At 42.3% G+C, this 26,220-nt stretch overlaps 1 protein-coding gene across 1 annotated transcript in view; it reads right to left on the reverse strand.

Annotated features, from left to right (window-relative positions):
• The window catches only part of CHN2 (chimerin 2), a 193,592-nt gene extending 172,075 nt beyond the window's left edge, over positions 1–21,517 (reverse strand). Inside the window, exon 1 of the mRNA XM_075922141.1 lies at positions 20,850–21,517. Within this exon, the coding sequence (XP_075778256.1) occupies positions 20,850–20,898 (49 nt within the window). The 5' untranslated portion in view covers positions 20,899–21,517. The remainder of the gene's footprint in view (positions 1–20,849) is intronic.
• Positions 21,518–26,220: the final 4,703 nt, after the last annotated feature.

Below are 26,220 nucleotides of genomic sequence, written 5' to 3' on the forward strand. Positions count from 1 at the left end.
GGTTTCCTGATGGTACCGGACCATCAGATGCTGGACCATTGGAGTTTTACTGTACATATGGTTGAAGTCAAATGCTTCCCCCTTTTTATGCTCATGCAGACCAACTATATAGTCAGTGGCATTGCGTAAGTGTAACCAAGCAACTTAAGCTCCTATTTTGTATTCAATGAAATTCACGTAAGTAAGGAAATAGTAACACTTCCAGGGATTTTCACAGCCCCTTGCATGTGACTCTGGAATAGCCCACAGATTTGAGAAGTACTTTCCAGTTTTTAAACATTATAGGCAATTTAATAGTTTTGGTTCTCTCAATGTGATAGTTTCCCTTCATTTCCATGTCCATGTATGCGGTTGATTATCATGGCTAGCAATCTTGAATCTGTTACAGATGCCATAAAGGCGTGAGGATGGTCACAGAATTCGTTGTTTTACAGTATAAATAAAAAAGAAGGTCACAGATGGCTACTCTTGCTTTGTTCTCACTCTTCCTAACCTTTTGAAAATTAACATGCTTCTAGTGTCACCATGTTAAAATTAAAGATTGGACAAGGGCATTTTTTGAATACTCATCTGTAAAAGTTTCAAATGAGAGGAGTTCAGGTTTGAGGCCCAGGCCCAGGCCCGTGGATGCAGAGAAGAGGCAAAAGGGGCAAAGGAAGGGACTGCCCTGAGGCCCGGTGGATGCTACTGCAGCAGTGGCAATGACCAAAGCTTCAGGCACTTTAAATAACTGCCAGAGCCCTGGACAGCCTGTGGGAGGCTACCTCCCCTGAACCCTTCTGCCCAAAGCCTGGCCCCTTTCAGGGGTAGCATTGCCAGAAAGACCACGCCAAAAAACCGGACACACTTGATTGGGGGGGGAGAACCGGCTGGGAGGGGGGCAGGGTGGGAAGCAGAGCTGTCGAGGGGAGGTCCGGGGGCTGCGGGACTAGATGGGAGGAAGGGGGGCCCAGAGGAAGGGGGGTGGGAAGCAGACCTGGCCGGCGGGGGCAAGGAAGGGTGCAGCCACTGGCCACAGCCGGAGTCCTTTGGGCCGTGCCCCCGGCAGGGACTCCCTTTAGTTGCGTGCAGAAGCAAGGCGGGGGAGGGGGAGGGGCTGGGAGCACTCTCCCCGCCCAGCTTCTGCACACAACCAGAGGCTCCCAGCTGGGAGGCAGGGCCGCGACTGGTGCTGGGAGCCTCTGGTCGCGTGCAAAAGCCGGGCGGGGGGAGTGGATGGAAGTCCTGGCCTCTGCCCCGCCTGGCTTTTGCGTGCGACCAGAGGCTGCCAGTGCCAATCGCGGCCCCGCCTCCCAGTCGCTCCCCCGCCAGGCTTCCATCTGGCGCCCAGATGGGAATTCAGAAAATACCGGACATTGCACATGTCCAGTATTTTCTGAAGTTTTCTACTGGACAGACGGTGCAAATACCGGACTGTCCGGTACAAAACCGGATACTTGGCTACTCAACGGGGTACAGAGCCAGTCCAGGTGCCCAGTGAATCTGTCAGCCCCCACTGTTGAGGCCAAATTATGATTAACAGCTAAGAGCCCAAAGTGGCAGATAACTTGTGAAAACAGCTTATTCTGTGATAGGTACCTATCTTTAATGGCAGAAATCTCACAGGTTCATCTGTTCTCACAGGATTTACACCACATTTGGCTGAAATGTTTTTAAAATAGCTGATCTCATGAAACTCTGGCTGCAACCTAACCAGAATCAGTAGACAGGCCCTTCTTGGTATTGGATCTGACCTCGTTTCAAAATGGCAGGGAAAGGTTTGGATCCACAGATTCAAATCTAAATGTCTCCAGAACTCAAAAGTGTTCAGGATCAAGTTTTTACTTTTGGCTCAGCCCTAAATACAATGCTTAGTGGAAAATAACTGATGTTTAGATTTTCATATTTGCATATGAAGAATTAAAACTCTATACTACAGGACAACCATGCTGTGTGTGAGAGAAGTACAATGCTAAAAACACTCATGATGCAGCAATGACCTGGTAGTAGTGGTTTATCCTACACATGGAAACCAACTAATCAAAATCTTATTCAGACCTCTCGTCCCCAAAGCATCTGAAATTGTTACAAATGTTTCTTCCTTGGAGAGTGGAGTACCTTATTTTAGTGAATAGCAATCCTCCTGCCAATTAACAAGAAAGAGTGATTGGTTCTGAAGGGTCATTTATCCTTTTGAGAGAAAGATTGCTGAGGGACACAGGCTTGAGCATAGGGCAGAAATAAATAAATAAATCCCTCAGAGCTCTGGATATGCTAAATTTCCTTCCCAAAAAAACATTTAATGCCTATTAAACCACAATAATATGCCAGTATGCTAAAATAACCCTATTGTTTGATAGGACAATATAGAACATTAAAACTGAGAGCTAGTTAGGCAAGCCATAGGTTGGAGAAATAATTAGAAATTTTAAAAAGATAAATTATTAGTTTCCAAGACATAATAAAGATGCTGGAGAGAGATGTAACTTCCACCGCTGTTATATCTTTGTTATAAGAATAACTGAGGCTCTTGTACAGAGTACAGGTGTAGAACCAAACCATGTCTATGACTTTCACACTGTACAACTCAACTGTCTGCAATTTACAGCCCTATAAAATAAGTATACACAGAAATTGGATACATTCTTATTTCTATCTAAAGAGAAGTGCTTCAACAAATATTTACACACTGATAATAGAATATATCTAACAACTATGTAAAAACAGATTTAAGATAAGTAATGTTATTTTCAAGAATAAATTACTCAACAAAAGTTTATAAAGTTTTAAGGAAAAGGTGACACCGGAACAATGAAACTATATCTGTTAAATGTCACTGTATAACAGTGAAAGGATAAAGATGCTCACGTCACACAGAGTAAAGGCCGCCAACTCAGAAAGGAGGAGGATTTATAAGAGTTTCTGTTATGGCCATAAAAGGATGAGAGGATATCTGTTAGTCAGAAATAGAACAGCTGTAAATTAACTAGAAAAAATAATGCTAGGGAAGTCCACAACAAAAGGAAAAGGTTAAGAAAAATAAATCATCCAGAAAGCAGGCATTTACACTGTGAAAAGTTACTCTGTCAAAGACAGTGTGGTGTGCAGGAATGAGCACAAGATTGACTCATTAGGTCCTGAGTCATAATCCTTGCACTCCAGCTGACTCATGTATGGCGCACAGCAAATCACTTCATCTTTCTATCTCAATTTGTAAACTGAGGGTAATAGTTCTCACCCACCTAGTTTACAAGGGAGCTGTGAAATTAATATTCAAAGATTTGAATATTTTATGTGAAATTGACTATTTTAATCAATGGGAGTTCTGCCACTAATGTCACCCACAATGAACTTTAATATATTTATTACTATTGTTTACTGTTATTAAAAATGGCATTGAGTCATCTATATTTATTCTTAATTACTTCCAAAACAAATATGTTCTGTAAGTCAGGTGATGACTTCAATGGGAACTTGACAACCAAGCTGTGTTCTGCCTCTTCCATCATCACCAGTAACAAAGGTTCTGCATTTAACAATGCCTGACTATCTCATTTTCTGTGCAAACATAGCTGAACTGGCTCCTTAGCGTTAGTATAAAACTTCAGATAATCAGTAAAAACTGTTGGTGTTACTTGAAGAAACACAGAATGATCTACTGAGAAAGGTGCTATATTTTAAGTTGTTATTTTTCTTCCTATAAACACACAGCGCATGTAACTAAAGCAAAAGTTCACAAAAGAGATTTAAAAATAAGAGGATTACCAAATAGTCAATTATAACTGCATCACTTTTTAACAGATATTATGAAATACAGAGGAAACGGTCAAAACTAACGACTTCAAAACAAAATAAAGCTAGAATTACAGATGAAAAGCAAAGCAGTTTCCTGTATTAAACAATGCAACAAAATAATACCCTGGTAGAATTATTATGGGGAGATAACACTAGGCCAGCATTACAGCTTTCCACAGGTCTAATGATCAGATGCAAGACATTAGTGAAAAGCAGTACTGCATGTTACAGAACCCGCCGTAAAAATAAAAATATATAATCAAATGATTTTCAGAATAAAAAAATCTCCCTACAGTACACACTTCTGTAAATGGCTCTATACATTTTGCCAAAACATGACCATTTACAAACATTTATGAACTACAGTGCCTGAGTATCCACACTTTTAATTCAAATGTTGAGGTTACAATCCAGTATCCTGGAAATATATGCTGTATTGTAAGTTATATAAATACATCCTTTATGTTTTGAGGCATGACCCACTAAAAACTTATACAAATGGCATACTTTGCTAGATACTTTTTCCTCCAATATTCTAGTTACTACTGCATCTATAACACCATGCACACTGCACACCATAACACCAACCTTGCCAAGTATCATAAAATAATCATAGTTGGTCCTGGTGAGCCATTGGATGGGAAATTACCCAAGACAAGCTAGTCAGTATCCTGAGACTAGTGATGATTTAGGAGGTAGGGTTACCAGGCATTCGGGTTTCGACCGGAACACCCGGTCAAAGAGAGACACTAGTAGATCCAGTCGGCACCAACTGGCCTGATTAAAGTTTGCTCAGCAGTGCAGCAGGGGTCTGGAGCTAAGGCAGGCTCCCTGCCTTGATTCCATGCTGCTCCCGGAAGTGGCCACCAGGTCCCTGTGGCTGCTAGTTGACTGGGTCAGCCAGTAATTGGGAGGTTCCATGTGTTAATCTCACCCCAAGTGCTGGCTCTGCAATTTCCATTGGCTGGGAACCATGACCAATGGGAGCTGCGGGGAGTGAAGACAGCACATAGAGCTTCCAGACCTTCCTGTCCACACATGGGCCTAGAGGCTACAGGAACCTATTAGCTATTTCCTGGGAGCTGTGGTAAGTGCTACCAGGACCACACAAACCCCAACACACTCTCACACCCCAACTCCTTGCCCCAGCCCAGAGTCCCCTCTCGCACCTTCCCAAACTCCCTAGCAAAGCCAGCACTCCATACACACCCCTGCACACCAAACCTCTCCTCCCTAGCCTACAGCTCCCTTTTACATCCTCTGCCTGGAGCTCCCTTCTGCACCCCAATCCCTCATCCTTGGCCCCACCCCAGAGCCCACACCCACAGCTGGAGGCCACCTGCACTCTTGCCTCAGCTTAGAGCTCACTCTAGGAGCCTGCACCCCTCACCCACACTCCAACCTCCTGTACCACCACAGAGTCCTCTCGGGCACCCTAAACCCCTCATTTTTTGCCCCATCCACGCAGCTTGCACCTCCAGCCCAGAGCCCATGCCCCTCCCCACCCCAATCTCTAACCCCAGCCCAGCAAAAGTGAGTGACAGTGAGGAAGAGTGAATGAGGGAGGCATGGAGTGAGCGGGAGTGGGGGGCAGGCCTCAAAGAAGGGGAGGAGCAAGAAAGTTCAGTTGTGTGACAAGGTAGTTGGCCACTGAATCAGTAGGTGATATTTTCCTTCTAGCTTGTCACTGAACCAGTGTCACAACATAGTATTACAGGGCACTGTGTTGATGTGACAGTCTTTTGAGTGAGACATAGAACAGAGACACTGAGCACCGTGGGCTTCTAAAGATTTCATGATTCTTTTCACACAAGAGAAGGTGTTTGCCATAGTATCCTTGCCAATTACCAAAAATGTTGCCTATTCACAAACCCTCAGTAAGAGTGTATATTGTATAGCGGGGTGGGGAATATAAGCCCCCACCCAGCTTGCCTGGATCCAACCCCGGGACTCCTGTACCCTTCCTCCTGCCCAGACTCCTCACTCTCAGAGTTTATCAGAGAGAAGCTCTATTCCATATGGCAAGGCAAGGGAGTTAGAAAGAAAATATTATTCAAAAGTTAACAAAAAATATTACATATATGCAAAAAAGATTCCAATTTTCTTGTTGACTCAGTAGCTGCAAATCAGATAATAATCCATGAATATACTTCTGCTACAAAAAATATGCAAATTTCAGACTCACATGCCCTTGCACATTTGCAAAGATTTTGCATGTCTGCAATATTTTGCTTTTTGAGTAAAAGAACCACAAGGTGTTACTTCCGCAGCTGTCACGCCACATGGTACTTCAACATCAACTACCTTGAATACATACCAAGTAAACAATTGATAGGTTGTGAAATGTCTATCAGTATATTGAGCATGCAGGGCCGACACAAGCCATTTTGGCCGCCCCCGGGACGCACGGCCCCGCCTTCTAGAGAAAAGAAAGGCATACTGTATTAAGGGGGAAAGAATCTGCCAGTCCTAAAGCCTTTCTGTAGGTAAAAACTCTGAAGGAGGCAGTAGGTTTAGTATATTGAGCATGCAGGGCCGACACAAGCCAATCTAATTATTCTTGGTACTTGATTTAAGATATTGGTTTAAAAAAAAAAAAACACTTGGAGTTGGCAACACTGCAACTTAAATACAGGCACTTCTGAGTTAAAACAATGCAACATCAATAGTGTTAGTAGTACACATCAATACTATACAACAGTTTGTGAACTGAAACAAGGAGAATGTGATTGCTTGAACTGGAAAAAGTGTAACCCTCTATTATTTCAAGAGTGGTATAGGATTCTTAAATCTCCTTAAAATCTCACTCAAAAGACTGCATCTTCCTTCAGAATATCAGTCCCCTCAACACTATACTCTGACACTGGAAGAGCACATACTACTATCAATACCATTTCCTGGAGCTGTTAGGTGTTCCTTGGAGACCTCCCACTCATGTACTCACCCAGCAAGAGGCAATGGAATCAGAGCACAAAAGTAGTATGACTGCACTAACAGGATAGTTAGTAGCATATTAATCAATGGCTATGTCTAGACTGGCCAGTTTATCTGGAAAATCAGACACTTTTCCGGAAAAACTTGCCAGCTGTCTACACTGGTCGCTTGAATTTCCACAAAAGCATTGACTTCCTACTGTAAGAAATCAGTGCTTCTTGCGGAAATACTATTCTGCTCCCTTTCAGGCAAAAGTCCCTTTTGCGCAAAAGGGCCAGTGTAGACAGCTCAGATTTGTTTTCCACAAAAAAGCCCCGATCGCAAAAATGGCGATCGGGACTTTTTTTTTCAGAAAAGCGCGTCTAGATTGGCATGGACGCTTTTCCACAAAAAAATGCTTTTGTGGAAAAGCATCCGTGCCAATCTAGATGCTCTGTTCCAAAAATGCTTTTAACGGAAAACTTTTCCGTTAAAAGCATTTCCGAAAAATCATGCCAATCTAGACGCAGCCAATATGTATATTTAGTCTTAAGATTTCCCTCTCTCTCTCTCTCTCTCTCTCTCTCTCTCTCTCTCTCTCTCTCTCTCTCTCTCTCTCTCTCTCTCTCTCACACACACACACACACACACACACACACACACACACACACACACACACTTTCAGCTGCTACTATACTGATGACATCAGAGTCTTTATTATAGACTCTATAATTTTAAAATGTCTATAAATCTAACTCTGTTAAATACTGTTGTCTGACTCACCATAGCACTTTGTAAAGGGAACTGAAAAATATGCATTCTCCTCACCTTCCTAATGCATTAAATAAAATCTCAATTTCTACATAATTTTTGCACTCCAACCAACCTGTCATTTACTAATCTAGGTTTTTTTCCAGTTCATCTGTTTTATTTTTCAAAGGTTTTCAGTCTTCAGAACTATTCCTAGTATTCAGGCAGAAAGGGGGGGGGAGGGGCACATGGTCATCTATCACCATTTCCATGTCTTTAATTTTTCTCCTAGCCTCAAGCATTCTTGATCCAAAGCTTTAAAGTTTTATCCAAGGCAGTCATCCTTGTTTAAATCATGCCCAATCATTTACTGTTATCCACTGAGCTTGAATGAAAAATTACACTATTCACTGATGTCAAATTCATACCTAGAGGAAGCTTGGAATCAAAATATTTCATCTTCAGTAGGCTCAAATTTATGTAAAGACAGTATAATGTGCAGTACACTTCAATTTTCCTCAGTTACTGGTTTAATCAATTAAAAAAAAAACCAACCAGAGGTTTCTAATTTCAAAATAAAACAACTGTAGAATAAAAGCAGTATGTCACTAAAAGCTATCCATCATCTCAGTCTGCCTGCCTGGAACAGAAAGAAAAACAAAATCTGCTTTTTTAGCGAGCAAACATTTATAGAAATTATATAAATGTATATTTTAAATGTGCATAATTCTTGAAAATGAATCATTAAAGGAACCAATATATTCTTCATCCACATGACAGAAATACAAGAAATACTGAACGTGGCATGTATAAGAACTTCATTCTTGGTTATAAAACCTATAATAATTTGGCCTTTAAAAACAGTAGATACTTCCATGATTGCAATTATATATATAAATAAATAAATGTTCCCAATCCGACCATCAACTGAATTACCATCTCAGCTTCACTAGGAGCAGAAGAAACTCAACATGTTGGAAGTCAAGATCCAACAGTTTGCTCTCATATAAGCCTTTTCACACAAAAAAAAAAAAACACTTTACAAAACAATTAAGAACATAATTGTTTCATAAGCTTCACAACACCTCTGTGAACGATGTAAATACAATTTTACAGATGAGTAAAAGAGGTGTTGACAATTTTTTGATTATTATTACAAGTCTTGCAATATTTAGTATTTTTCTTGAAGTCCCAGCTTTTGGAATCCTGTAATTACATGAAAATGTATGCTTTCATTTTAAAAACACAGTAACTTTTTAGCCCTCATGGTTGGGGGAAAAAATGGAAAAAGTGACCCAAGTGCACTTAAATGCAAGTGAAAATAACTCAACGTCTGTCCATTTATTTCATTATCTGTATATCATTATTTGGAAGGGCCGATCATGATTTTTTTTTTTTAACATTTGGGTCTGAAATTCAGGCAGACACACACACTAAATCAACTGAAGCATTAGGAATAAGTAGCAGAGCACACCCAGTCCTCCACTTTAACTAAGGCTATTCTTTATTATATATTGTATAGTCTATGCTATGGAGTATGTTGTGAGAGCTGCAAGACAGAACTTCTGAATCCCACATTTCAGTTCCAAGAACCTTTTCCATATTTCAGGGTCTGTTGACTCTATGGTGGCAGGACTTTCCCAGTTGTTGTTTGTGCATGCTACTTGATCCAGCAATAGCAACTGCGCATTTTAGAAACACACACACACACACACGTTTTTTAAACTGGCAGAGAGATGTACAGGAATTTAAAATTTGACCGCTTTCAAAGGGCACATTCTGTGCATGTGCCCCTGCCGTGGCCAAAGGAGCTCTGTACCCGCCATTGCCCCCCCCCTCCCCCCCGTCCCCCTTGTGCACAGTCCTGCTAACTGAAATACAAAATATGAATGGAAGTGATGCTGCAGGTGAGGCTCTGTCAGCCAGAATACTGGTATGAATAATCACCCATTGTGATGGGCATCTGCACCAATATGGGAGGCAAAATTTGAAGCTATATTAATATAAGTGAAAATACTGTATTATATCTATTGCATTTTAAACTACCTAAAGTATACAAAAATGTGTTACATATGATTACGTGTATTTAAAAATAGTAACAGGGATATATCCTCCCCTTCCTACATACAGAGAGAGGCACAACTATGCAGGCTTCATCTGACAATCAGCACTCTTAAGGATTCATTCCTTGCTCCCTGTAGGAGACTGGCCTGTTGGACACGCAGAAGTGACAGGAGCCATAGCCTCATATCCCCATGACAGTCCCGAGACTTGCAGGAAATCACAATGGAAATCCTGCAGAGGTTCTGTATGCACAGGTAAACAAATTGTGTTCTCATGTCACATGGACACCCTGGATATGCTGAAAATAGCTGGCTTGTCAGTCTCTTCCCCATCAGTTGCACTCATATGACATATCTGAAGTGGTCCATTTGGCTTTCGGGTGGATTCAGTACTGCTCAGAACAGCAGAAAAATATTTCTGCAAATTCAGTGTCTTTTAAAAAGAAAAACTTTCCACATTAAAGTGACTGACTCTCATCACTTTCCAGCAGACTATAATATCCCTTAGTAAAGAGTATCTCTGCAGCAGAAGCACTGCTTAAGAACCATACAACAACACAAGGACACATACTGCACTGTACAGCAGTCTCTGACCTTTACATGGATCTTCAAAATGCATGTCTACAAAATAGGTGTTGTTCTCTTACCTTGTGTGCCTTGAAAAAGAGCCCAAATGAAACCAAAGTGATTGATACACAAGCACACTGCTCTGATCGTAACCATATACATAAAAAAATTCCACTGTTTATAAATTTACTATAGATCACTTGCTGCTTGCATCAGTTGGAAGGTTAAATGTCACATATGTCATGAGAAACAGGCTTTTCTTTTACACATACACTCACTCTTTTTCATACTACAACTGCCATCAAATTTTTTAAAGTTTAAATAACAGAAAATAAACATCAAAATCTTCCAAAAAAGATATCTATGTAGCTGGTTTTTGTGCAACTAAAAATGGGCTTGTAAGCCAATACATTATTCTCAAGCAAAATGCTTCAATTTAAAAAACACACACGCTGAAAGGCAAAGAAATGTTCAATGAAGATCAATGAACGAGTTTTAATTCCACCCACCTTCTAATCTTCCTTCCCTTTAACAATGTTCAGTAAGGTGCAGTATTTAAGGAATGTACATTAAATTGACTTCAGTGGGACTACTTATATGAGTGAAGTTAAAACACATACATAAGCATTTGCAGAAGGACCTAAGTGGTTTTTGACTTTCAAATTAGTCCACTGATGAATGACTGGCATGATCAACAAGTTATTTTTTTCAAAATAAAAAAGGCAGTTATCTTCCAGCATACCTTATGTAGCTTTGCTAAGGAAAGGTAAGAAATGCTGGTCAGCAAATGGTGTTCTTTACCATTTCCACCATTCCATTTCCCTCTTTTGGAAGTAAAACAGAAACATATTCTATCATAATTTCTAGGAGTTGAAAACATGGGTGCTTAAGTGGGAACTGAGGAGACAGAAAGATAGCATGAAAATAATTTGTAACAAGTTAGAGACTGACATGAAGAAATTTGACTAAACATATAGGATCTGTCTACACTATAGGACAAAGTCAAATTAAGATTCACAACGTCAACTACATGAATTGTGTAGCTGAAGTCAAAGTATCTTAATTCAGCATTTGGCACTGTCTACACTTCCTTTGATTTCTCTTACTCCTCCTGAAATGAGTGTTACCAGCATCAACAGGAGTGCCCCTTTTACTTCAAATTAGCTGTCTTAACTCGACCACTAATTCAAACCCTGGAAGATGGACGGAGGCATCTTCGATCTTCCCCTGCAGTACCCATAGAGTAACAGAGGTTGGCACTTGATTTATTGATTACGTCCCCAACCACAGACAGGCGCTTTGCTAACATTTGTTTTGTTATATTATCAGTTATTATGATACAATAAGCAATCATAACCAAGGAAAATCAAAATATCTGATGTCAGCAAAAAAAAAGTCTGTTCTGAGAATCATCTTATTGTAATGACTTTTCCCTACACCTTCTTAAAATTTAGGAAAATTTGAACTTTTCTGTTGTATTTACCTTTCCTAAGACAGGAACCCATATTGTCATATACTGACCTTAAAGCACACTAATGTTACTGTGGAACTATACTGCAACATTAGTCTCCTTGTACCAAGGATAAAATGCTAATTCTCCCATCTCAGGAATCCGATTATTGCTGAGAAAAACAAGGTGATAAAACTATTGTTGCTGAACTATGTATGATTCATAGTTAGTAACAACCATCTCTAAAGGCAAAACTAAAATTTATATTTTCATAATCAAAATCAGCCAAGAGTGCAAGAATGGCTTATTATTCATAGAGGCTAAAAAGTATGCATTTACACTAGCTGTTGTATATAATTCTCATCCGAACCATGAGTACACCTGTACAGAAAGTGATGTATATGAAATTTTAGATTTATAGCTTCTAGTACAAATTGTTACATTTTTCTGCAACAAAGGCATTTTTATGCAATATTAATGTGGCATTTCTTAATATGTATTTCTCCTGAAGATATAATTCCTCAGTTCTATTCTACAAGAGCAAGCAACACTGAGGAACAGACTCGCCCCACAGCATGAGACATTCTTTGCCAGCACATACAGAGCAGAAAGAAAATATTGTCAGCATTGCCCTTTAGAATAAGGAACATTTTTGTTTGTTTTTAAACAATCATTAACATATTTAGTTAAAAAACCTTTAGCTCAAATATTGCAATTTAAGATGGCCATAATCTAGTTTATTGAGAAAAAAAAATCCTTTGGAAAAACCACCATGGGCAAAACCACATATGAGTGATACACGGGGTCAGGCAGAAGGTCTCAACAATCCCAAGAGTCCCTTATTATACTGTAATCCCTTGGAGTTCTGGCACATCTAAACCTCCCTAGAACCAGACAAACAGAAGGTAAGAACCTAGTCAACTGAACATCATAATGACAGCATGAAATGCTGGATGTCTGATCCTAAGCATATGTCTTTGAGATAAGTAGATCAAGAAAAATTGACTTTTCCTATGCAGCAAATAAACAAAACACATTCTAAAACAGAAGTGCCTTTTAATGGTTGGGTAATTAATATTATCCTCAGTAGTCAGCAATGATTACCAGTTAGTAAGTACATTCTAGATCTGTCATTAGATCACGGTAGACACTTAGGGTACATCTACACAGCAACGTTAATTTGAAATAACTAGCTTTATTTCAAAATAACTTAGTCCGTATCTACGTAGCAGGCAGTTATTTCAAAATAATGTCTAAACACTGTCAAGCTGGAGGACTTCTTACTCCGACTTTTATAACCCTCATTGTACGAGGAGTATGAGAAGTCGGAGGAAGAGTGCTCTGTTTCGCAGTAAGTGCTGTGTAGATGCTCCCAATTTCGAAATAAGCTATTTTGAAATAAGCTACATAATTGACATAGCTCAATTTGCATAGATTATTTTGAGTTAAGCCCTGCTGTGTAGACACACACTTAGGTCTTTTCTCTTTTGAATATTTATTATATTTTTTCTTGAATTATAGTTTTGTCAGTCTCTTCAAAAACAGTTGACAAATGATTTCTAAGCTTAGGGTCAGCAATAAACCCTATGGTTAGCAAAAGCATTGCACGGAGGGGGAGATTAATTTTATTGCCTATTTTTTAATCAAAAGTAGCACTTTATCGGCAGAATACTCAACTTTCACGTTAATTTTTACAACACTATCTCAATTAAATCACGAAGAATAAACCTGTATTCTCTCACTAATCTTTTCCCAATTAAAATCTTTCTGATTCTGTTTTTTTTTCCCACTTGCTAGCATCTTAATTAAAATCAGCTTATGTTAACTTTCATTTTTACTATATATGCCTATTTCACATCTTAGCACCTTCACAGCCCCCCCCCCCCTTTTCCCCAGGGAGTCATTAGTCTTTAATATTCTGGTCTGATCTTGTTAAGTTACAGGAATTGACTGATATTCTTTACTTGCTAGGTTTTTTTCCCCCTCCCCTTTTTACAATGCATACCATGTGTGAAACCACCTAGAGTGCAACCAGACTGTCTTTATATAAAAAGTATCAGTTCATATACAAAAATAGCTTTTGACATTTTTAGATTTATCAAAATAGTTTTTTTTATAAATCTTATATTTTATCATAAATTAATGAAGGACCATTGGCCAATGACACTTTAAGGTAATTATTCTGAATTTCAGGATGATTTTTTTTTTTAAGATTAGTATTTAAAAAATTTTAAATAAGAGAAACAAGCTAGATTTGTCCATTCTATTTTTAAAAAGAAAGTATAGTTTTGTTCAGTACATCATTTTGAATGTACACAGAATGAGAAAGTTTTAATAAATGCTATGATTAAATTAACGTGTCTGAAACTCTTGCTGGCTTTACCCTCTTGCTGATAAGCATAGTGCAAAATATTCGTCTGGAACAGGATCCATGTGTGATCAACCACAAAGAAGTTTAAGCACATTAAGAAGAGAAAACATGGAGTTCTCTTCACCTGATGTTCTCACACCATGGAAATTCTGTCCCATAGAAAATGGGACTGGAGTCTGCTCTTCAATTATAAACAAGAGCTCAGTCACCTATATGATTGGGGGAGGGGGTAGAGTGAGAGAGAACAGGAAGGACACTATTTGGACAGGACGTGGGAGATATGGACAGGTTGTCACTATGTTGAGGGAGTGTTGAGCTGTAAGGGGGAAGAGCTGGAGTTAGAGCAAGGATAGGCAATAATTTTTAAAAGGGTTCACCTTTGAAGGGGCCCAGGGCCACCCCGGAAGGGGTGGGGCCTCAAGTAAAAGGTGCGGGGACAGGAGACTTCTCGTGCTCCCCCACCCACAGACCGACTGGTGCGAGGGCGGGAGAGTACTCAAAGTCTCTTGTCCCCTGCCCCCCCCACCGGGGGCATGCAGTGACTAGGGAGAACTGCCAGAATTTTTTAATACGGCTGGTGTTTCCATCTGGTGCCATGTCCCTCTGGCGGGGGGAGAAGACTTTACGCTTTTCTCCATCCCCAGGTCTTGATTCGCCTTTAGGCAGGGGAGCAGCAGGAGAGCCGTGGGCTGGATCAATCAGCGTGATGGGCTGGATCTGGTGTGCGGAGGCCCTGTTGCCCACCTTGTAGGGTTGCCAGATGGTTTCAACAAAAATACCGGACACACGTGACACTGCATCACAATCTACATTACATCTTATTTAGAAAATAGCAAACATTTATATTTTCTCAATTTGTTTCCCGAACAAAAAGCTCAAATACTGGACTGTCCGGATCAAAACCGGACACCTGGCAACCCTATCACTCTGGAGTTGGAGAATAAGGGTAAATAAGCAGAGATGCAGAGACTATGAATGGGAGCGGAGAGTGAGTAGGAGGGAAAGAAGGCTGAAACGAAAAATAGGGAGCCAGCTTAAGCAGAGGATGGCGTGAGGTGGGAAAGAAATGATGCTGCTGATGGCCTTAGGACAGCAGGAGTGGGAATGGTGTGAAACAGCAGTTCACCTGGGAGATTTGCAGTGTAAGTAGGAAGGCATTCATAGTGTAAGCAGGCCAAGCAATAGGGAGGCCCAAGAGGGTAATTTCCCGGGGGCCTGGCAATTCAAAGGAGCCTGAGGCTCCAGCTGCCACTACTGTAGCAGTAGCCAAAGCTCTGGGCCACTCTGAATTGCTGGCGGGGGGGAACATCAGTCTGGATGGTGTGAAGAGCAACTATCCTCAGCCCCACATCTTTTGCTCTTAGCCCTGTCCCTTCTGGGGCACAGTGCCTGCAATCCCACACACACCTGGCCCCAGGGTCTGCTGTGGCTGTCGGCCCCACTGAGTGTAAGTAATTGTAATTTGCACACTCCGTACACTGTGCAAATCTTCACCAAGGCTTCAGAAACAAATACAAACAAGAACCACTTAATACTGCTACCTTCCCCTTTTCACATAGCTATATCCCCTTTACCTCAAAAACTCCCAGATGTGGATTATTAGTCAGAAAAGACATTTTCAAAAGGGCATAAGTCACTAGCTTTCAAAAAACAGACCTAAAGAGTAGTGTATATAATTCTCAGATGCTACTGACATAGAATTTGAAGAAATACAGCAAAAATAGCCACTTTTTCTACACACGCTTCCACATTAAAGTCTTTATCCAGTTCCTGCTGAAGTCAATGAAAAGATTCCATTAACTTCAATAGTAGTTGGATCAGGCCCCAGCAAGTATAAACAATACTGAAACTATACTTAGTAACGTGACAGTAGCACTACAGGAGACCAGTATTAGGGAATGTTAATTCTCTAATAATTAGAGCACATCTCTCTCTCCCCCCTCTTTCAAAGCTAGGAAGAACTTCTGAATTCTAATCGTGGTTCTAAAGCAGGGGTGGGGAATCTAAGGCCCAGGGACCAGATGCAGCTCCTTGCTTGCCTGGGTCTCGCCCTTAAGGCTCGTGCTCCAAGTTCCCCACTACCTCCCCATGGAGCTGGAACACACAAAATGTATTAGCCTACCCCCCTAGGCTCTGGTGTGCAAGGGGAATGTGGAGAGTGTCTTTCTCCTTCTCAGCTGGGGGGCCACGTCAATCATAGAATCATAGTATACTGTGACTAGAAGGGACCTTGAGAGGTCATCGAGTCCAGTCCCCTGCCCTCATGGCAGGACCAAATACTGTCTAAATCATCCCTGATAGACATTTATCTAACCTACTCTTAAATATCTCCAGAGATGGGGACTCCACAACCTCCTTGGGCAATTTATTCCAGTGTTTGACTACGCTGACAGTTAGGAACTTTTTCCTAATGTCCAAACTAAACCTCCTTTGCTGCAGTTTAAGCCCAATGAGGGTTTGGGTTTTTTTGCTTCTCACTTATGCGAGGCCCCCGACTGATTTTTCTATAGGTCAGAAGCCCCTGACCTGAAAAAGGTTCCCCTTCCCTGCTCTAAAGCTACCATTCTCTGCAGCCTTGATTATGCCTCATACCTCAGTTTCCACATCTGTAAAACAACAGTAGTGTTATGAGTATTAATTCATCAATGTTTGTAAAGCATGATCAAAATGACTGACTGTTGAAAGACGACCAATTTATGTTCTCAATAGACAACTCCCAATGAAGTTGATAGAAGCTGACAGAAGAGATCTGAAAGCAAAACTGAGCTCCGAAAATGTCTAAGACAAGTGATAAAATTATTTGCAGCCCCTTCAAACAAAAAGTACTTGAGCTATTATTGTACAGTTCTCCTCTCTGACAAGCAAGGGAGGTTAGGAAAGAGAAAATGTTACTCTGCCAATAGTCAAGTACAGAAATGTGTCTTTAGGCTTTGGAAACTGGTGGGCATAAAGTTCTTTTTCCCCTCAAAGTTGAACATAAAGGACATCATCATTACAACGGATACATGTTCAAACTTGACATCTCTTTACCTTTTATAAAATTTTAACCAAAGTTTGGCACCCACCATGAAAGAAGACAATGTTCTACAAGCAGAAAATTGTCCCATCAAAATTTTTGTTAGAAGGGCAAACTTATTCTCATCTGTTTTTTGAGCAGTAATTTCCACTATCACTGCTCTGTAAACATGTAATATTTCTATACTTCTGGACCAGATTTTGGCCAGCCCCAGCTTGTGCGCTCACCCTGCACAGGCCGGTACAAACAGAACAGAAATTCTAGAACATCCGTCAGTCAGGGGTGCTGGATGTAGGGGTGTCAACCCTCCAGGACTGGCCTGGAGTTAGCAATGTTACATTTCAATTAATCAGCAGGCTTTTGCTACATTCAAAAGGCAGAGGCACAGCAGTCAGACCAGCGCAAGCAGGGACCGCTTTAAACCTGCTTGTGCCATTTCCACTGCACCTTGGTCTCCCCTCAACCCACCCTCCTGCAGAGACTGAGCTGGGGGAACCTGTTCCTGTTCCCCGCACCTGCTGTGTCTGTATCAGAGGCAGCAGCACAGGAGTCAGGTGGCTCCTTGGGAGACAGTGTTCACAGGGAGCGAGCTCCAAACTGCCCACCCCCACTCTGCTGCCTCTGTGGCTTAAAAGCTGGCTCCCCCTGTGTACCAGCTCCCACCTGTCCCGCCCTTCCCTCCCGCCCCCACACACACGCTGCTGCCTCTGGCAGCTGGCTCCACAGGAGCTGGCACACATGGGGAGCCAGCTTAAAAGCCAGTTCTCCTTGTACACTGCCTCCCCGTTCCTCCCACCCCCCGCTGCTGCCTCTGATACAGAGGCAGCAGCAGGGGATAAGAACGGCCGTACTGGGTCAGACCAAAGGTCCATCTAGCCCAGTATCCTGTCTGCCGACAGTGGCCAGCACCAGGTGCCCCAGAGAGAGTGGACCGAAGACAATAATCAAGCGATTTGTCTCCTAGCATCCTTCTCCAGCCTCTGACAAACAGAGGCCAGGGACACCAATTCTATCCCCTGGCTAATAGCCTTTTATGGATGAAGGGGCTGTGTGTAACCAAGAGGGGTAACCAATGAGCCCAGGCTCAACAATTAACTGTGTGCTCAGATATATATTAACATCCCTATTGGAGACTATTGAAAGCAATCCTAGAGATTTTAATAGAGATTTTAAGAAAATTACATTATGTCATGTTGGTGGAAAAAAACTCCCAGAATAGCTTCAGTCAGTGTTAGCAACCCTCGCTGGGGAAAGGAAACCACTTAAGTTCTCTCCCAAATCAAACAACTGTCTGGAGGTTGGTCAGAATCTGGTATCCAACTGGTTCAGCCAGGCCCACCGGGGGGGGGGGGGGGGGGGGGGGGGGACACAACTGCCTCAGGGACCTGGGCTCCCAGCTGCCATGTCTGCTGCTTAGGCCTTGGCAGGCCTGGAGCCCCGGGGCCTTTAAATTGCTGCTGAAAGGTGACGCAGTGTACTCCAGGAGGTGCTGAGGGCTTGGGAGTGAGGCTGGTATGGTGTGCTCGCTGCTCTGGCCCTGCTCCTTTCACCCGAGGCCCCACAACTTCTGGGAGTAAGTAGCCACCCCTCCACACCTTGTCTAGGGCAAAATGTGGCTGTTGGCTCTCCTGGGTACAGCATATCCACCTAGGAGAGTTGCACCAGTATAGCAAACAACATGAAAATTCCTAAGGTAGACAAATACCGAATTACCTAGAATTGCACATATATTTTATCCTAGTGCGAGGATAAATCTTAAAGCATTTCACAAACATTAATTTATTTAAATTTTGAACTTTTGTGTGAGATAGGTTAGTGTATACATTTATTTTAGAGCTGGGTAACTGCGCCACGGAGATGGTATATGACTCATTTAAGGTCAAACAGCAAGTCAATGGTGGAGCTAGTAGGAGTTTTGTCCCCTGCATTCTGCTATCACTACTAGACCACATTTCCTTTACCATTACTAAAATGTAATAACCTGCCCACTTCCACTAAGCAGAAATAATAATTATATACCATTTGCACAACTTCAACTTTGTGAGTTAAATTCTGACATAATTCTGTCAGAGCAAAGTTAAAACCAGGCATATGCGGTTGGTTAGATTATATTTAAAAAGTGCTCTAAGACTTGCTGAGTTCTGAGAACTGAAACCACAGACAGCCAAAATGTGGCTCCACACAGTCAGATATGATGGGGCTGCTAATGTTGGATACTTTATTGTATGTAGGAACCTCAGCACTTTCTTTTTAAGACAAAAGTCAGACAAAATAATTTTGTTAAAACTAGAGCCACAAAAAGTAACTAACATTTTAAAGTATGGAAGTGAAAAGCAGTAAATTATATTATGAAAGTGCTCACATGTATAGCATAGAAATATACATTAATCCCTCTTTATATATCACAGGAATATGATTGTCATGTTTATCATCATAGTTAAATATGGTTTTTGCTAAACGTTTATACTTGTCACTGGAGCCAAACAACTTAATTTGTTTAATGACTTTGTTATTATTATTAAATATGTTTATTAGCGTACTGCATAAGGGCTAACAAGAACTGGGCTCCATCGTGCTAGGCTCTGCACAAACACAGAGCAGAAGATAATCTCTGCCCTGAATAGCTTACATGCTAAATAAAATTTCTGTCTTGGTAAAACATCTCTCATGGTTAGAATAAACGCCTGAATTATGGGTCTGGTTTTTAAGATAGTTTAGAATAAAGAGCATAATCACCAAACCACAAGTACAGTAGCTACATTTACCCCTAAATGTTTCTCCCTCTTAATTACCATGACATGGTTTGTTTCCAATTTCTTGTCAACCATAATTTTTAAAAAGTCAGCATTATAAAGATTCAATGAGCCTAGAAGAAAGCATGAAGGAATTATTTTCCCAATATGCTGTTGTGATTAGAAAACTGTCATACTCAGAGAAGCAAAGATATAGAAGTAGTAACATTCTCAACTCAGTTCTGCTACTTTACTAGACCAAATGATCAACTACAGCACTGGATCACAATCTTTCCCGTGTCATGACTGCAGGTTACAATGAGGAAAAGTTTCAAGGGCCTTCCCACCACCTACACACATTAAAAAAAAAAGGGAGGGGGGAGGAATCATGATCTTCTGAAACCTTTTCCAACCAAGGCTGAATTAGAATTATGAACTCCCAAAAAGAAACAGCCAGGCTTTTGCTAATTTGTATATTGCACAGACTTTTTGGAGGCAAGGATTTTTGTCTTCTGCAATTCAGATGGGCCAAGGACCTTCCGGGGCACTACCACAATGCAAAGGAAAAGTGACAAATCCGCGTTTCACAATAACCCACAACCCCACAAGGAGCATGAGGAAGCCCTCCCCTATTCCCATCACACACGCTCACTTAGACGTGGAAAAGCCAGGCCAGAGGAGCTGCCAACGTGCCCCCTTTCACACCTCTGCCGAAGCAGGGAGCGGACCTGCCCAGTCCCGGCTTCACGGCGAGTGCCAGCACGTAGGTAGGCTCCCGAGGAACAATCGCACCGCAGGGACGGGAGGCCCCAGCCCGATCTCTGCGGGGACAGCTGGGGAGGGGGGGGGGACCTGACTTTCTCCACGCTCGCGGGAGGCGCCTTCGCTCTGCCCCAGCCGGCCGGGACCACAACGTGCGTGCCCGTCCCGCTCCCTTCCCTTCGCTGCCAGCGAGGTGAGAGGGACGCCCGGCCCGCAGCAGCCTCCCCCACTCCTGTCCTCGGCTGCAAGGGAAAGAGCGGGGGGGGGGGGGGGGGGGGGGACACTGGCCGCTCATTCGCCCTCAATGGAAACAAACTAAGGGAGCCGCTGCCTGGAAGCGCTGCACACCCGCCGCCCCCGGGCCGCTGAGCCTACCCCTGGAGGGGGGGGGGGCAGGTACCGTAGGCTCCTGCGGAGCCGACAAAACGCAGCGATGGTGGGAGAAACTTACCGGAGGAAACCGAAGAGCCGGACAAGCTGGAGTTACTGGACGCTGCCATCCTCCCTCCTCCGCGCCCCTTAGCTTCTCCCAGCCCAGCTCCTGATGCTGCTCCTGCTGGCCGGCTGCCGCCGCTGCCCCCAGCCCATGGCCAAGTGCGGGAGCCGCAGCGCGCAGAGCAGCAGCCGCCCGGGCTGCGCTTCCTGTTCAGCCAGCGAGCGAGCTGCGGCCGGCGGCTTGGCTGCGCGCCGCTCAGGCGTCGCCGGGCTCTGCTGCGTGCAGCCGGCGGCCGCCGCTCGGCGGGGCAGGGCAAAGGCCCCGCGGCGCTTCCAGTTGCCTCCTCGCCGCCCGGGGGCGCGTGGGAGAGGGAGGCTCCCCGGTGAGCGCTGCCAGAGCCGCCCCCCTGCGAGCTGCCTCCTCCCGCCCTCGCCCCCGCCTCCTGCCGGGCAGCGCTGACAGCCGGGCTCTGCTGCACACAAAGGAAGGCGCGAGCCGGGCTGGCAGCCCCTGCCTGAGGCAGGGTGGGTCTGAGGCGCGCAGCCCGAGGCGGGAAGCAGCCAGCGCCTGCTGCCTCCTGGCACAGGGCGGCTCCCTCCTCCAGGTGCCGTCCGCCGGGATGGGAGGCGGGGGGAACAGGGAGGCGCTTCCCAAGCTCTGCCCCGGGCCGGAGCTCGGCGCTGGGGCAGCGGGTGCCTGTTGAGCACTCTCGGCTCCCAGCGGGGACACGGGAAGCCCCGCTAGGGGCGGCGGCGATTAAGGAGCGTCTTTGTTCCCGGGTGGCTGGTTTAGCACTTGCATCCGCTGAGCGCTTGGCATCTCGCCCTCCTTAGAGCGCCCACCCTGCGCTGCCCTCGCCTTGTCTTTCAGTTTCAGCTCCCCCTTTTCGCCAGGGCGAGGCACACACCTGAATGACTTCAGTAAGAGCGCAGCGGGGGAGCGGGGACATTTCCCCCTTTTCTCTTTCTATTCCTCTCTCTCTCCTTCCCTCTAGTTCTGCTTCTCTCTCTCCTGCCTAGGGTGTCTTACCTCTCTTCAAGATATCTCCTTTTCTTATTCTCTTACCAAACTCTTCTTCCTCTGCCCTCCATTGTTTTGTGTTCTTTTTCTCCTTCTCCTGCCCAGAACACAATACAGTGGGTACCATTACAATCTTGAAATTGATTACCTAGTATGGCAGTTACATTTACTGTAGTGTCACCCATTCTAAGCCCCCAGATGTCATGGGATAGAACAGTGGTGCTAAGCCATTTCCACCAAACCGTTTTTTCCAGCCCTCTCACTTTGGATTTTGCAGTATATGCCAAGGTTTCATGCTGTCTCTTTGCTACACTAGGGAGGCAAGCAGTATTCTACCACTGCAGAGAAAGAGACTTAGCTACATACCCTATCACCAAAAGAAAATCCACTGAGCTAAAAGGAAATCACGAGTTCTGATCTTGTCTATTCTGGCTTCTCTCTTTACATTTCAATGCATTTCACAGTCATTATTTACCAAGTCCTTGTATTCACAGAATGGGTAAGAAAAGGCCTCCTCCATTTTATAAACAGATTAGCTGTCTTTTCAGACAGATTTAGGTGTGAACTAGCATTCAGATCTCATATGTCACCTGTTATCCGCCTAATCATATGGGCTTTCAGAATGAATATTCCCAATATACATGCTTTCAAAATCCTCTAACCACTACATCACACTTCCCTGTCAGGGTCAGGGATAGGAACCAGAACACCAATATTCTACAGCTTTCTACTACTGAATAGTTGTGTGACTTCTGGCAAAATGTTTGTCAACCATTACCCACTGGTAGCTAGACAACATAACCAATAATATTCATTCTTACAGTGGTAATGGTCTGAGCAAGGAATCTGAGAATTCAGCTTTCAAATTCTGCTAATGATCCATGACAGGAACCTTTCTGATTGCATATGATAGAATGTTTGTTTCCAGCTCACTTTACAAAAAAAAAAGTATAATTTACACAGTGAGAAAACAGACTTTAAACGGGTGTCATTTATTACAAACCATTATAGTATGTAAATGACAGTGTAGCACTAACATAAAGGTCTTCCATTTTTTGATTATTTGTCAAACATTTTGTTTGCTGGTGTCTCACAAGATAAGCTTAAAGTCTGAGAGTAAAATGAGAAGGGAAGGATTCTTGTGCACCTTTGACACCTATTTTCCACTCCTGAGGGGGTATGACCCCAGTTTAAGAACTCATGGGATATGGAAAGAGAGGGGATTGCTGAACTGTAAGTGTCACATGGTGCAAACTGTTAGACACACCATAGATGATTGCCAATTTATACTCATCCTGGAGGTGTTACAGCCATTCATATGAGTATCCCCTCTGAATAAGTGACCTTAAGATCCGGAGGTAGTTATGTTGTTCCTTTCACTGTTAACTACTGCCATTCAAAAAAAGAAATCAAGACAACTTGGATTTTGAATCTTCATGTGAATTGCTCATTAATTAGCTATAGACCAGGAGTAATTAGGCAAATAATAAAAATTAATTCAAGAAATGCATAATCTGTTCAGACACGTTGCTAAAACAATTAAAAATTACACTTAATAATACATTATTTGCCAAGGTTTAAATTTAAGTGGGGAAAGAGTTATACTTTTTTTACAGTGAGATTATAAAAGTTTCCTTGAGAGATACAAAGCAAAGTCATTTCTTATAAAAATGAAATACTCCAAATAACTTGTCTTCCAAATTACTCCAATGAGAGTCTTTCTCCAAAATCAATGAGACTTGACAGATCTGTTTATGGAATGTTGTGACTCTGAAGGTTAAGAAATTGTTGAAATTTGTGATACAGCAGATGTGAGGCTATGTCATATCCTTTCCAACTATGTTTAAAAATGAATTAATACAGTTTAGGGAAATGTCTAGTCAATTAAAAGAGCTATTTCAAACTCTGAGAAATGACATTGGCCTTAATCTGCTTTTATTGAAGAAAAATTCCAAGAATTTCTGTACCTTTCTTTAATTCAGAAAAACAGGGTGGATAAAGGAATATCTTTTATTGACCAATTGCTATGGTGAAAGAGAAGCCTTTGAACTCTATATCAAGCAACCTTAATGTAACATTAACAAGAATTTTTATTGTTGAGTTCATATGTGCACACAAAATACAATAAAAGAGCATCCCAAAGGTTTATACTGCAATCTATATAGTACAAAGTCTCTTGGGACCTATAAGAGATTATCGAAATGGTACCAGTCACAGATTCAAGGATCCATTCATATGGATTCAATTACAGACTCTAAATAGATCTTTTAGGAAATTATTAGGGGTTTTTTTCTGAAAAATATCTATTTGTCAAAACTGAAAGTATTAATAGAAAAGGTCAGTTTCAACAGGTTTTCCTACTCAAATAACTTACCAAAAGTTAAAAATGGCCAGATTTTTTTTCTAAATTAAATTGTTTAGAAATAAAGTTTATTAATACCAATAAAAAAGGTCAAAATCGAAGTGCACTGTTTCAAAATCATTGAAACATTTTAATTGAAATGCTTTTATGTGTTTTTTATTTTGCTTCTGTCAATTCACTTTTTATTTTAATTTCAACTTTTTATCCTAATTCAGAACAGGAAAAAAATTCAAAGGTTTTTGTGGGTTGGAATACTTATTTTTTGATCAGTCCTAATTATAAGCTCTTTGGGACAGGAATTCTCTTTCATTTTTATGGTACAATCCTGCAGCCACGGAGGCAGTTGTGACTTAGCCCTATGGGAAGTCCCATTGATTTTAGTGGAACTCTTCATGTGAATAAAATTAGGCACATATGTGTTTATAAAATCAGAGCCTATGTTTGGAGAGGACCCAGCACAACTGCACACAACTCTGACTTCAGCCTCTGAAGTGCTACTGTAACATAAAGGACAGGGGCAAGAGGTTATTTGTTTTTGTTTGTTTTGTTTTCCTTTTGGTTTTTTTGTTTTTTGTTTTTTGTTTTTTTGTTTTGCTTAACAGCCTTCCATTGTTGTCTTCTCCTTTGACAATAAAGCTTACTACATATGTAACATTAACTAACTCTTACTGTAATTTCTACACAATAGACAATTTTATTGCAGTTTCAAAGGCCTCTTATTAGGCCTCTCTTTTATTGCTCCACCAAAAGATCTCCCATCAGAGTTACCAAAAACAGTTTTTAAATTCATACAGGTGTGGTTTAAAAGGCAAAAATTTATTAGCTAGGTAGGTAAAACTCCACCCTTTAATACTGTTATTATCTTGATGTTGGACTGGATTTACTAGTGACATTGCAAAAAGGTAGAAATCCTTGTGTGAGCCTGGACAACTAAACACCAGACAATTCACCCAAGGAAATAAAACACTTGAATTGTCATCTTCTTTTTTTTTTTTAAAGAGGGTAGCTCTTTGTTTTATAAGGGGTTCCACAGGATTAACAGCCCTGGCAACAGAGGCTGCAAAAAGGATGTGCTGGATCAAGGCACCCGGGCATTCTCTCTTCCTCACCTATTACTCACATTTTGAGCTATGCTGGCCTCTGGGGGTACGTCTAAACTACATGGCTCCGTCGACGGAGCCATGTAGATTTGTTGTTTTGGCAAAGTCAAATGAAGCCGCGATTTAAATGATCGCGGCTTCATTTACATTTACATGGCTGCCGCGCTGAGCCGACAAACAGCTGATCAGCTGTTTGTCCGCTCAGCGCGCTAGTCTGGACGCTCCCCTGCCGACATCAAAGCCCTTTGTCGGCAGCCCCGGTAAACCGCATCCCACGAGGAATAACGGGGCTGCCGACAAAGGGCTTTGATGTCGACAGGGGAGCGTCCAGACTAGTGCGCTGAGCCGACAAACAGCTGATCAGCTGTTTGTCGGCTCAGCGCGGCAGCCATGTAAATTTAAATGAAGCCGCGATCATTTAAATCGCGGCTTCATTTGACTTTGCCTATGTGTCTAATCTACATGCCTCTGACGACAGAGGCATGTAGTCTAGACACAGCCTAGGAGACAAGCCACGTTATTCTTCCACAGCCTTATCAATGGGGTCCTTTCCAATTACAGGAGGTCAGCATATGGGATTATGCTGGTAGAACCCAGATTTACACTAGGCTGAATCAGTCCACTGAGGTTATTATAACAAAGTAGCAATGATATACATTATAAAATGGAGTTTTCATAACCTAGCTAAAGAAGTTTCTCCCAAAATGAAACAACCAACAATCTCTGCCTGACAGTGAATATTTTGCCTAACTTGAAACTGTTTGCAACTGGTTATACAAATAATAATAAAAAGTTTGGCCAATTGCTTTATTTATAGAAAGAAAAATGTAAACAGCTTGCATAAGAAGAGTGTGACATTTGACTCAAAGATTTAGTGTTGTCTAAGTCATAAACACTGATATGT

This window comes from Pelodiscus sinensis, chromosome 2 (assembly GCF_049634645.1).
Source record: "Pelodiscus sinensis isolate JC-2024 chromosome 2, ASM4963464v1, whole genome shotgun sequence".
NCBI classification, from domain to species: domain Eukaryota; kingdom Metazoa; phylum Chordata; order Testudines; family Trionychidae; genus Pelodiscus; species Pelodiscus sinensis.